Source organism: Pelmatolapia mariae, linkage group LG17 (genome assembly GCF_036321145.2).
Source record: "Pelmatolapia mariae isolate MD_Pm_ZW linkage group LG17, Pm_UMD_F_2, whole genome shotgun sequence".
NCBI classification, from domain to species: domain Eukaryota; kingdom Metazoa; phylum Chordata; class Actinopteri; order Cichliformes; family Cichlidae; genus Pelmatolapia; species Pelmatolapia mariae.
The window spans coordinates 28,073,236-28,086,901 of NC_086242.1; the positions used below are offsets into that span (position 1 = coordinate 28,073,236).

The 13,666-nt window shown below is 40.7% G+C and overlaps 1 protein-coding gene across 4 annotated transcripts; it reads left to right on the forward strand.

Annotated features, from left to right (window-relative positions):
• Positions 1–32: 32 nt before the first annotated feature.
• Positions 33–13,092, forward strand: eef1db (eukaryotic translation elongation factor 1 delta b (guanine nucleotide exchange protein)). 4 transcript variants are annotated; one of them, XM_063500878.1, is made up of 9 exons: positions 33–155; positions 2,551–2,608; positions 7,630–7,747; positions 8,873–8,944; positions 10,108–10,204; positions 10,657–10,775; positions 10,851–11,048; positions 11,141–11,335; positions 12,955–13,092. In XM_063500878.1, the coding sequence occupies exons 3-9, from the start codon at positions 7,634–7,636 to the stop codon at positions 12,991–12,993; spliced, it is 834 nt and encodes a 277-aa protein (XP_063356948.1). In that variant the 5' UTR covers positions 33–155; positions 2,551–2,608; positions 7,630–7,633; the 3' UTR covers positions 12,994–13,092. The 4 variants fall into 4 exon arrangements, with proteins under 4 accessions (XP_063356948.1, XP_063356947.1, XP_063356945.1 ...); XM_063500875.1 differs by lacking the exon at positions 33–155 and adding an exon at positions 5,904–7,171; XM_063500877.1 differs by lacking the exon at positions 2,551–2,608.
• Positions 13,093–13,666: the final 574 nt, after the last annotated feature.

Genomic DNA, 13,666 nt, shown 5'->3' on the forward strand with positions numbered 1-13,666 from the left:
CCCTCCCCCACCCGCTAAGATCACACAATCACCGCTGTTCCTTGCTTCCTCTCCGCCTCCTCCTCTTCCTCCTTCCCGCTGTCATTCACGACCGGAGAAACACGTTTTATCCGCTGGCCCGGCCTCACACCGACAAGACAAAAAAACCCACAATAGTAAGTAAGCTCAACGCCGACCGACAGCCAGGTTTCAGTGTGGTTGTTAGTGGTGGGAATCTTTAAAAGACATTTTGGGTAAACTGATGGATATTCAGTGGTTAACAGAGCAGGGGCTTGGCTGGGATTAGCCGTGGCTAGCAAGCTGCTAGCTGAATGAGCAGCGTGCTAGTGCTAACACTGCCGGAGCGGCAGTCACGCTTGCCGGATGCCGGCTTCAGTGGCTGCTTGTGCTGGTTAGGTTTTTACGGCATTGTCAGTATTAAAAAGAAGCTCTTTGGGGCCACGTTTTAAAACAAGTAGACTTATTCCGGTGCAAATGAAATGGCTACTGCAGAATTCATTCTAGCTAGGACCGAATTCAAGAAGATGAAAGCTGGCTAAGGTTAGCAGGGCGCGCACCTTTGGAAGTTGACAGCGCTCCTGATGCTCTGTCTTTTGTTGTTTAGTATTTGGCATGACAGGGTTTTCTACATGACATTAAGCAAGTATCTTTAAGTGGAAGTGCAGCCTTGAATTCTGGAACATGGTCACTGATGAGCTTCTATACAGATCAGGGCAGGAGAGGTGAATTCTTGTTGCTCTAAATCACGTATATATTCTTTGTCAGCCACCCTTTCTAAATGTTATCGAGGAGGGACTGATGAATTAAGCTATTTGTGAATGAAATTGCACCAGCTATATACATGCAGGGATACCCGACATCAAAGGAGAACAGAGCACATTCTGTATAATGCCACAGGGTGTCTGGGGTGATTTCATTTTTCTCCAAATTATAAAATCATAGGGATATCAACTGAATGTTGTGAGCCAACCAAAACCGACAATCAAACTGTCTTAAGTATTAGTCACCCTGGTATATCTAAATCAACCATTGCATAGAATTCTTCTTTTTTTTCTTTTTTCTTTTCCAAAAACTGCTTGAAGCCATGACATGTTCCAACATTGCCATGTAGTTTATTTTGAGCTGATCCAGCACCCAGTACACCACCCTGCTGCCAGAAATACTCACTAGAGCTGCAGCTCGAAATAGCTCCCAACAAATTAAGTATTAACTTTTGTTAATAAAATTAAGCTAAATTAAAAACGGCAGTTTTCTACTGTATGAAATATTTTGGAGGTGCCTTCAGAAGAGTATGTTTGGTTTTGTGTGTGTGTGTGTGTGTATATGTTTGTATGTATGTGTGTGTATATATATATATGTATGTGTATATATATATATATATATATATATATATATATATATACCAACAGTGCTATCCTCTTAACTTCACTGACAGGCAACCATACTGGCTGCTAGTGGAGCTCCTCAAAACAGGATGCACTCTTAGAACTCCCTGAAAATGCACAGAAATTGAAACTGATAAATGAACCTCCCCTCCTACCGCAGCTGAGCCTAGTCAGCAGTTCTTTAAGAAAATGGATAAAATCTGTTTTCCACATCGTATCTAATTTGTTTGATCTGGTAATTAGATTGAGTATTGAAAGGTGTGATGTGCTTTAACAGCAAATGTCTACTTTTGATGATGTAGAGGAAAATAAACTGTGCTCCCAACTGAAGGGAGGGTGGGTCCAGGTTTTACTTCATGTTCTAGGATCATATTGGATTTCAGTGAAAGCGTTTTTCCCATTCAGCATCATCCAAGGCTAAAAGTGGAGCCATTTAAAGACTGCGGAAAGGTTGACTTTCATGTTGAATATCTGATCTAGATAAATCTTTTAATGTATAGCTTGTCTTCTCCCATCTTGCCTTCAGAATTTCACATGTGAGTATTCCTTGTAATGCTGTCACATACCTTGCGTTGAGCACAGACAGTACAAAAGATGGATTTAGCTTCCTGGTTTGAAAAAATTAAGCCGATGTGGAAGTGCCTTAAACCGGTATTCAGTCTGAAAGCCTAAAGATGGCTATAACTATGGCTGCAATGAGTGTTCTTGTCCTTTAGTCAATGAGGAAAAAAGCCTTTCTGTTTTGACCTCTGTAAACACTTTGCTACTGAGTTCATTGTCTTAGTTACTCCTTTAAGATCATACTCAATAAAATCTTAAACCTACCACGTGTCAAATAGGAGGCTTATCAGTGGTATTTTCTGCTTGTTCATTGGCTAACGGCTTGTCAATCACAAGTCGGGAGCCAATGACCAAGCAGTTTCACATTCAGACATACCCTTTCAAGTCACATCCAGTTTCTTGAAACCAAAATGGAGATGGTAGAAACGTTTGGCTTCAAAACAGGAGTTCAGAAAACAATGGGTCACATCATGGTAATTATGTCCATCTTTTGTACTGTTTCTCCCCTCCTTACATGTTGTATCCCTTGTATTGTCTGATTCATTTTGCAAGGTGGTGATTGATAAATTTCTTTTCAATGGCTTGCGGTTAACTGGATGAAAAGAACGTGTTGAGCATTTGACTTTGATACTAGGTTGAGCTCAACACCTTTACCGAAGAAGGTGAGTTAACAGATTGACTAAGATCTCCTCATAAACATCAAGCAGGAAATGACTTCCCAAACCAGTACCCCAAGTTGTTATAGCTTTGTATTAGTTTGGATCATTTTAACTAAGCTCTGTATGAACAATAGGGAATGCATTTGCTGTATTGTAGTATATTACTAAAACTTAAAGATGCATGATTTAGTGCATGTCTGAATTTTAATACCTACTGTATTATTATTTTAATTTTATTTATTTATTTTGCATGAGCATGCGTTGCATTGGTCCATTAATGTTTTTCTTTTACTCAATGACCCCTTTTCTTCCTGTGATTGCTATCATGTCGTTGTGTATGTTCAGTGTTGCAAAGCTGTTTAAGGTTTGTAAAGTATATAATGGAAGCTGTAAACAAAGGAGTGCATTATAAGGTCAGTTTAATGTGTATCCTTTGCATAAATATTTAGTCATAAATGGTGCTAATAATATAAAAGCTATGGCATATGCTGGATAGTAGAGCAGGGCGATATTACCAAAAATATTTATCACGATATACATTTGAAAATTTGCGATAACGATATAACTGACGATATAATTGACACTAGACAAAATACTTTACAACTGCACAACTTTATTAGTGCAAAAGAAACCCCATCAATGTATTTTTACTTAAACAAGCAGCTGTTTTTTTATGTGCATTAAAGTTATATAAAAATTTAACAGTGCAAATGCAAATTCCTTGCTGACAGTTTAACCAAAAGGTATTTCCAGTGGAAATTGGCCGACATATCCTCAGCAAACCATGTATAATATCCACAAAACTTAAAAAGAGGTTATACACACACAATATGGTAATATTATGTTGAAGCACAGTACGTATCACTCCGCGAGGCTCCTGCCTACGATAGCCGTAATGCTCTGACAATCCATCAAGCGGTGCAGCTTCGTAGCTTAGCAAAGTCGTACTGAAACATTTGACAGATTTTCGAGCGCCGTGTACCACATAAAATCGTTTTGAGGTCAGTAAACACAACCAGAATTCATACATAAGGCACACGGGATTACAAGGGGCACTGTCGACTTTCAGAAAAATCAAAGGATTGATTTTAAGTGTGCCGTATTTTCCAAAAAACACGGTAATAACGACGGCCCGCTAGCATGCTCTACCAAAAATAGTGCTTTGTTGTGTATCTGACGGACGAGAGCTAAACCAGTTCCACACCACTGAAGTTGCAGCATTTTTACAAACCAATTCTGGTTCATCCGTTTCATTCAACGATCTGCTTTCGCCCTTCTCATTCTCCGTTGCCACCATGCTTTTTCCGCCATGTGCATATGAAAACAAAGGCACTGCGCATGCGCATTTTACCCATATTCTATCACAATATTTCATTTTCTTATCGTTGCCCAACATTGTACCAGTATTACCGTGAACGGTATGATATGGCCCAGCTCTACTGGATAGCTTACTAGCTCTGATAATACAGTGTCTGCTGTGAAAGACAAGATTTGATAAATCAGATTCTAGACAACTCATAAAAAATTAGATTCAATTGATCTGGGTTAGAACTGGGCGATATGTTAAAATTATTCAGTTTCTCAACATCAGTCAGACAGGCAGGCATTGCCTGTGTATTAATGGAGTAAGGCACCTCTGTATGAACAGTATCTCATATCTTCTTGTGTATAATCTACTAATTCTATGAACTAATAGTTTATAATCATAACCACATGGAAAGGATTGGGGTTTTTTTATAGAAATTCTCACAATTATTTAAAGTCTTTGTGGATTAACTTGCTTTATTGGGGCAAAGCTTAATTTAGACTTCTGGATTGGGCATATGTAGAGGCTACGATTTATCTTGTCAGAAGTGAAGCTTATCCATTGTGATTGAGAAGCCAGTAAGCATTCTGTTTCACAGTCTGAAAATATGGTGAAAAACTTAGCTCGAGACTCCATAACAGGACTTCACTAAACCAACAGGTGATGACATAGCAACCAAGAGCATCATTTATTGAGGTTTGGCCACTATGAGCGCTAACATCTGAGTCACACAAGCCTACAGACCAGTCAGTCCTGGCAACCGCCAGATGCTAAGGAAAAATGTGTATTCCATATAGGGCTGCACGATTTTGCATAAAATGAGAATCACGATTTTTTTTGCTTAGAATTGAGATCACGATTCTCTCACGATTTTCTTTTCCAATATAAATATTTATTGCACTTATTAACTGCACATCAACTTCGTAACAGTTGAAACTGAACATAAAAACAATAAATACACATAAAAACAATAAATGCCTCACATTTTGTGGTTGCCGCAAAATGTTGTACTGCTTGAAATTCCGTCTCCACCGTTGCTCGACACTGCGTGTATAGAGCAGGTAGTGCAACAATAGAAAAATAGTTGCGGGATGGCACTGTGTAGCGTTTGTCTAGGGTGTTGATCATTTTCCTAAATCCCTCGTTTTGCACAGTGTTGATATATCTTTGGTCAGGTGATAAGTAATAGCCTCCGTAATTTCTTTGTGCCTGCGGGAGTTCAACGTGTATAGGGAAGCGCTGTATAAGGTTCCCGTTATTGATGTTTGGGTGGTTGACCGGGACGGATTTTCTCCTGTCACTTTCTCGTCATCCCTGACGTGTTCTCCGTTGTTTTTCCCTGCCAATTTGAGCATCACGGCACAGCTTCTGTATCACGTGGTATAAGGCTCCGCCCTTGTCATTTGTTGAGCAGGAAGAGTGAGCGCTTGTTTTCATGCAGATTACGTCCCGGATCAAAATGCGGTACAATCGTCGTCGTCTTTTTTTTTTTTTTTTGAAATCGTTGTCATTTGGAAATGAGATCGCACATAAGTATGAATCGAGATCGCGATTTTCTAACGATTAATCGTGCAGCCCTAATTCCATAGCCAGTTGGCTAAAACCTTCTCGTAATTGCTTTGATCATTAGCATTTTGAAATGATGGACTTGTCTGCAAATACTGTCCTGCTCCTTTCTCAGCTGTGGCGAAAGTGTGAAAAGTGCAATGCTGAATTCTCAAGGTGACAGACTTTGTCCAGTCACCTAACTTCAGTCTACACCAGCTGCTTGCATGCTGCATGTTTTTCTCTGGTACCGATTTGTAGAATTTGTTTTGTAGTGTGTTGCCATAAATGCATCTCTGTAACAAAGCAAAAGTTCAATAATTCATCAGCAGCACTGTGTAAAATAGATCGACCCCTTTGTGTCTTTAAACCTCCGTGCCTCTCTCTCACTAACCCAAAAGCCTGTGCCTGTTATTCTCTTTTCTTTGTCTCCGCAACGGCTCAAAGATGTCTAAGAAGAACACCCAGAGCTCTGTAGATGATCAGTCAGAGCATGGTCAGCCTCCCAGCCATTGTCAGGTGGATCAGTCCACAAAGACCATGTTGGGTTGTAGAAAGAAGGCTGAGCCAGGCCAGAGAAATGGAGAGACCGCGTCGTCGTCTCCGGAGAGCGGCAGCATAAACGGAGAAGGAAAGCGTAGTGGCAAAAGCCGTCGCCGCAGAAAACGTTTGTCTAATCCTGAGAGCCGCCCAGAAGAAAAAGTCGACAAGCACAAGAACGAGGAGAAAAACAAACAAAGCAGCCAGCCGTCTGATCAGCTCTCTGGGTTGATTGGTCTGCAGTCTGAGTGCACTAATGTGTGGTTTGAACGCAGCATCTACGAGAGAGCAGAGAGCCTCTACCAGTGCTGGCTGGCAAGCTCTTCTAATGGGACCACCCAGTCGAACCGATCACCTCCATCCTCCGGGAAACGATTAAACTCTTCATCCACTGCAGCTCCACCTTCGGCTGGCCCATCATGCAACCATGGTGACCAGGTGGCCTGCCACCATGTTGTACAAACAGTGTGGGTAAACAAGACGACATTTGACCAAGCAGAACGCCGCTTTGTCGAGGGGTCGATGCAGCCATCAGTTCCAAACTCTCTGGACCTTCAAGCTCCATCCAGTCGCTCCACTGCATCCAGAACACCTGATGAAGGATATCAGTCTCTAGCCCCAACTCCTGCAACCCCTGTCATCCAAGCAGCCATCACACCAACCGTACGGCAGTCAATTAATGGACTGCCCCGCATCCCAGTGGAGCTGCTCAGAGACGTGTGGCTGGACAAACCACTTTATGACCGTGCTGAGGCAGCCTTTTACCAAAATCTGTATGGTAACAATTCCACCAAACGGTCCAGCTGCACCTCTACTTCCAGATGTAGTGACCACCCTCAAAGCCTTGTAGAAGAGGAAGAGGAGGAGGAAAACGACGAAGCTGTAGCAGAGGAAACACGTGTGGTCCCACAGGGGAAAGCTGAGGTCTTCCATGCTCTGCACCCGATACAAGAGGAAGAGGAGCCGGCTGAGCTCCCGGAGAAGGAAGAAGCAGCAGCTGCAGGAGTTCGCTATTTCCTCCATCCGAACAGTGAGCGGGTGTGGCTGGACAAGTGGCGGTATGATGCTGCTGAGAGCCATTTCCATGGTTGCCGTGGGAATAAAGCTGTGAAGAAGGAGCGCAGGCCAGAAGCAGAAGCCTCATCAGTTGCCTCGGCCGCCCCACTGAGGGACAAGTATGATCAAACCGGGAGAAGGGAACTGCTCCAGATGTTTCAGTTCATCTTTTGGTTTTTTTGGGTTTTTTGACCATCATATCACCTCCATTCTTTTCCCACATGAATTTGATTTTTCTTTACTTTAAGCCATTCTTTGTCATTCATCTGTGTTCAATATTTTCCTTATGCTTTGTGTTTTGACTATCTGACCCATTGTTGTGTTTTACCATCCTCTTTTTTTTGTTATGCATTTGTGTAGTTGGCTGTTGGTGGAGAATAGCTGTTTAAAAAGAAATTAAAAAATTAGTCTCTTACAGAATAAAAAGTCAGATTTTATATTGGTGAAATCTCTGTATGCTGGGTGATTTTTAGTATAAGAATTAATAATAATTTAGGCTTCATTTCCTTTTTTCCCTGACCTTCTGTGTCCTGTTCATACATCCCTGTATTTTCCTTCCCTGCTTTCTACTTTGTAGAAAAATGAGTGCAGTGGACTTTCTGGCCAAGGAAAAGATCTGGTTTGACAAACCACGCTATGACGAAGCAGAGAGGCGCTTCTACGAGCACATGAATGGCTCACCACAACCCACAAAGGTAACCACGCTGCCTTACAAGTTAAATCTTGCGCTTTAAGCTTTTAATCCTCACGTCTAATCTGAAACCGTTGTACCATATTAATGTGGATTATTTACATCTTAAGTGTCTTTGCGTAGAGATTAGATTCTAACAGTGCATAGATTTTGTGGTTGTTCTGTGCTGTATTTGATCAAAACTGTATTATTCCACAGGCTGAATTTGAAGCAATATTTTATTTATTGTAATTAAAAATAAATAAAGTGAAACTTTAGAATATACCTTCTGTCTGAGGACGAATCTTATTTGAGATTGTAATGTAAGTATATTTACATACAAATACTTACAGGTAGATACAGGACATTTTTACTGGAAACAGAGAAATAATTGTACTGTAAGTAACTTTAAGTACTACACAATTTTCTCTTAGTTTAGGGGGAAAACAAACAATATTTTGCCATCTTATATCGTTAGTATTTTGTACTTTTCAGGGCCTTTTGGTATTATGAAGTGGATTAATCTTGCCTTTTTACATTATTATTTTTGTACATCATAATTGAATATTCATTATGTAGATTATTTATTATTGAATTATTAAATTTTTTTGCTTTTGATATTTGTTTTGTTTATTTATTTTTTTTACTTGCGCTGTACTTAAAATTATTTATTATAATTATCTTTGTTTCCTGTAAAAACCTGACTTGTTAGCTCCTTATTCTAGTGTACCTATCCTTAAATATTTGTATGTAGATATAATTACATTGTAATTAAAAAAAATTACGGCCTTAGTCGGGGGCCATATTAAAATGTAAACATCTAAGTAGATCGTCACTGTGACATCATCCACTGGTTTTGGATTTTGGATTCTGAAGCCTTAATTTTAGGATTTTGGACACAACCATGTGTTTTGAGCCAGAATAATTAGTTGACTAATTAAAATGATCCAAATGCACCTGCAGCACAAATCTGCTAGAGGTCCGGTTTGACCAGAGCTGTGTAGTTGCAATTTTTTGTTGTTTTTTTTTTTTGGGGGGGGGGGGTAAATCAGTCTAATATTTTGGAATATAATGTTCTAATTGTGGAGTCTGTCCTTGCGTCATAAAGTCAGAGATGAATGGACACTGACAGCTGTTCATTTTCTTGAAGGATGCTGGCGCCAACACCATTCTTCAGGACATTGCCCGGGCCCGGGAGAACATCCAAAAGTCTCTAGCAGGGGTAAGTATCATTGAACACGCTGTATTTCCATTTGATGGATACCATTGATGTGGTATTAAAAGTGCTTAAATTATCCAAGTACATGTATACATACTAATATAATTTCACCAATCTCGACCATTTAGATCAGAGCATCCAGCCTTTTAGTTTTGGGCGTAGTGTCTTTCTCTTTTAGGCAAACGCAGGTAACAAATTGAAGTTGGCTTGGAAATAGGAAATAATTTCAAGTTATTCCAAAATGTAAGCAGTCCAATCTTAGCTTAAATATTAACATAATGCCCAGTTCAGGCTACACATCAGACACAGTGATCGTCATCTTTTAGGAAGGAATATAGTGCAGTCTGACATCGGCATAGCTCAAAAACTAGTTTGAATTTAGAAATAACATAGCTATAGTGCTACCATTTTATGGTAACAGTCTAATACACATGGGACCAGTTTCCCTCCTTTTCTCTGACTTTTCCTAGCTTTCATTTCCTTGACGGAGATGGATTAAACTAACTGATAATGGAGATTTCGTTTGAGTTGAAGCTCTCTGTTGATCTGAAGGCTCTAAAGTGTAAATGTGATTTAGTGTAAAAATGTGGTTGTAGTCTTTTATCTCTTCTGTGACCTCTGAGCTCTGTTTATTTCCTGTGGTTGCTCCAGTTGCTTTCTGTTCTGTGCTCCTCATTGCTCTCCTTTTGGCATGAACTTCAATAAATCCTGCTCCTTCCCTTCTCCTCATTTCCTTTCTTCCCTGAAATCTGCCCCAAAGCTGAAGACTACACTGTGTAACAGAGGGTCTGCTCAGCCTCCCATAAGCCAACATTCTCAGCTTGTAAGTGCCACCAAAGCTTGTGTGTCACTGGAAGCACCTCTGTCAGTGGACTTTGTTGAAAACCACACTTTACTGATCTGAATACCTCAGCTTACAGATGCCTTTTCTGTATGCACTTTCCAATTCAGACACAGTCACCTGCATATTTCTACTGGGGTCTGTAAACTGCTGCATACTTGTGCTGTCACTTTCTGGCTCTAGAGCCTGGCTGTTGAGACTGCAACCTGCTGTTTTCTCACACATGGGTGTTCTGTTTGATGAAAAGACTAATATTCCACATCCTCCATCAGATGTTCTCATTAAACTGTATTGATCCCTCTCCGCTTCTGTCTTTGCGGTTCAGAGCACAGGCAGCAGCATCGGCGGCAGCTCGGCTGATCACGGAGAACTCGTTTCCCGCATCAAGAGCCTGGAGCTGGAGAACCAGAGCTTACACAAAGGTGGGTTTGTTTTCAGCTTTCATCAGATGTTAATGCATTTTCCTTCTTTACTTACAGCAGAGCTATTTTGGTGCCCTCAGATGAAGTTAAGTATTATTAGAACTGCAGCTAATAATGATCAAATGACTTTGACAAGACTTTTTTTTTTTAAATACATGAAAATGGTGTCATCACACTTTTTTTTTTCTAATCAACAAGCTCTCTAACTGCAAATGCAGGCACCAGTCTAGCAGACCTACAGAGCTGGAGACCTTTTGTAAAACAGAGAAAAGTGAATGAACATGATTAACTACTGATTTACATTTGATTGGTTGTAAAATTAAAGGATTATTCAGTGCTGTTGTCTTAACTCTCACAGTGTTTGATCTGCTAGAATATGCATCACTTCTTTACTCATATTCGCATGTTCCTCATTCATGCTAAACGCACTCTTGTATCTCATGTCTCTTTAGTGGTGGAGAACTTGAGGGCAGCACTTTCCAAACTGGAATGTCGGGTTGCAGTTTTGGAGAAGTCTCCTGCAGCCGTCAGCCCAGCTTCTGCTCCTGCTCCTTCAGTCCCTTACACAAACGTGAGTTTTTAAACATTCAACCAGCTTTCACTTTTCAGAATCCAGAGATGCTTCCACTCTTTTCATTTTCTTCAGGGCACCGCTGTCCAGCAGAAGACCAGCACCCCAGCTAAAGAGGAGGAGGAGGATGACGATGATATTGATCTGTTTGGTAGTGATGAAGATGAAGAGGCAGACAAACTCAAAGAACAGAGATTGAAAGAGTATGCAGAGAAAAAGGCCAAGAAGCCTGCCATCATCGCCAAGTCCTCCATCTTATTGGATGTCAAACCTGTAAGTCCGTGCTCTGTCTGAGCCCGGTCGTAGGTCAATTATTTAAAAAAGAAAAAAAAAAGCTCACTGTCTGTTTTTTCTGCTTCTTTTAGTGGGATGACGAAACAGACATGGCAAAACTTGAGGAGTGTGTGCGCTCGGTACAGGCCGACGGTCTGTTATGGGGGACGTCCAAACTGGTGCCTGTTGGATACGGCATCAAAAAGCTCCAGATTGCGTGTGTGGTGGAGGACGACAAAGTGGGAACAGACATGTTAGAGGAGGAAATCACCAAGTTTGAAGATTATGTAAGTCTTGTTCAGTACTCTTATTTCTGTTAAGCTCTCATAAAATAACAGACTAACTGGGCATCCAGAATTCCCATCACAGTGGGAAATGTTGATTGATTTATTTAATAATCACAATAGCAATCACCCCACAAAAACCCCCAAAATCAAATGATGCTCTAGTGACAGTAGGAGGTAGTGGTGCAGCGGATCACGGTTGATCCGTAATCCGAACCGATCCCACTCCACGGTTCGGCACGCACGTGATCCGAAGATTCGAAAAAGAAGAAAAAAAAAGTATGTGTATGGTGCGCGAGGTGGGTCTGTCAAGCGATAGTTATGGCCAGCGGTTGCGGTCCAAGTGGAGGAGCAGAGGAGTTTGCGGTATTTAAGCAGCCCTTTGCTGCCCAGTCCGACCGGGCTAAAGCTATTACAAAAGCTATTGGGGTGTTTAGCTGCAGACGGGTGGCCGTATTCCGTTGTGCAAAACAAGGGGTTTAAACTATGATGAATGTGCTTGAGCCACGCTATGATATCCCGTTGCGCGTCCACTTTAGTGGCAAGATCGTTCCAAGCATGTATGAGCAGGAAAAGCTTTAAGTTGTCCCAGGCATCTTCTGTTGCCCTAACTACTACAAATAGGTGGACGTCCAGGGCAACGGAAAGCTACGTGACTGTGACAGCTCATTATATCTCAGCAGAGTGCGATATAATGAGCGTTATGTATTATTGTAGGGTCTACCTTACAATATAAAGCGCCTTGAGGCGACTGTTGTTGTGATTTGGCGCTTTATAAATAAAATTGAATTGAGTGGTAGATACAAAGCCCTTTACTGCCCTATATTGTACCATTTTTTTTTTTAAATAATTGCGTGGAATGAGTCTAGAGTTGAATGTTTTTAACAGGCAAAAAATACTTCAATAAGTAATTGTTCAATTTTTGTCTTTTTTCTTTTTTTGCTGATCCGAAAATTGATCCGATCCGTGACTTAAAACCGTGATCCGATCCGAACCGTGAGATTTTTGATCCGTTGCACCACTAGTAGGAGGGCAAAACACAAATTGCTAGAAAGACCTAAAGAAATAGGCTCATGGAGGGGCAGCCATCTGCTGCTGCAATCCAAATCACATTAACTTGCAGTAGTAAACCGGCTAATAGATAAAGCCACCATTTCCCCTCTACTCCTCCTTACTCTTTTAATGCTAATTTTAATTATAATTACATATATGCATGTTTTTATCATTAAAATGTGTGTGTGTGTGTGGGGGGGGGCAGAAAATGGACAAAGTAAACATACTCAAACATAGAAATTAAAATAGATTAAAAGCATCAGAGAAGCTGGAGTGAACAGATTAGGTTCAGTGAGGATGGCTCACCTAGGAAAATCAGAGCAGTCTGACAGAATCATCACATTATCAGCCACAGTCAGCACACTGCTGCCACCTTGAGGCAGAAAGGGACAAAGTGAAGCTGAAAGACTCCATAACACGAGCAGTTGTACAAGAACAGTTTGAGGGATTTTTTCTTCAGGATGACATCAGGAACGGTATCCGGTGTAAAACGTGCTCAAATCAAAACATGCAGTTACTCGCTGTCGTTAATAATCCTGGTACACTTAAATTTTTTTGCTTTATTTCAGGTCCAGAGTGTCGATGTAGCAGCATTCAACAAGATCTGACCCCGTCCTCTTCATGTCTTCATGTCACGCCTTGATTCTCTGCTGATTGTGTCAACGGTTAAAAATAATAATAATAATAAAATAACCTCTTGCACTGAACCTAATTTCTCTGTTTCTCGTATTTTGACGGAGGTCTCAGAGCAGATGGATTTAAAACTTTCTGCTTGGCTGAATGTGGTATTCAGCCATTCCAAGAGGAATGTGAAAAAGGTGTCTGAGGTGAGGGGTGTACCACAAAGCAAGCTTATTGGACAGCACTTTTCTTTTTTTTTTTTAGGTAAGTGTCTGTTTTTTTGTTTTTTTAAACCAGGCTGGAAGATCATAGTAATGCATAGTAAAATAATAAAGCAGGTTATGTTGAGGCTCAAAGTACCACATTTCCACAGACTCTTCACAAAAAATGCATGTTTTATTTGTTTCAAGTCACAGTTCCAGATATACAATTACAGATAAAAAATGATAAATTAGAAACTGTTTGCCTCTCTGTGGGCAGTTGATTCATATTCACTCGCAATTTCACTTTAAAAAACAAAAACAATTTGATAGGAGGATTGTAGGACCACTCCCACAGTCTATTGCCATTTGTCTTCATTTTGTGCACAAGAGAGTCAAATCATGCATTAAAAGCCACGCAGAAAGCCTGGTTTCCTTAAACAGCTAATATAAAGAAGAC

What these genes read in the sequence shown, in the direction of transcription:
- eef1db (XM_063500875.1), top strand. Translation starts at nt 5,904, where the DNA reads ATGTCTAAGAAGAACACCCAGAGCTCTGTAGATGATCAGTCAGAGCAT. An exon ending in GCTCACCACAACCCACAAAG is followed by an intron (nt 7,748 to 8,872) that starts GTAACCACGCTG and finishes ATTTTCTTGAAG; the next exon opens with GATGCTGGCGCCAACACCAT. An exon ending in GAACCAGAGCTTACACAAAG is followed by an intron (nt 10,205 to 10,656) that starts GTGGGTTTGTTT and finishes ATGTCTCTTTAG; the next exon opens with TGGTGGAGAACTTGAGGGCA.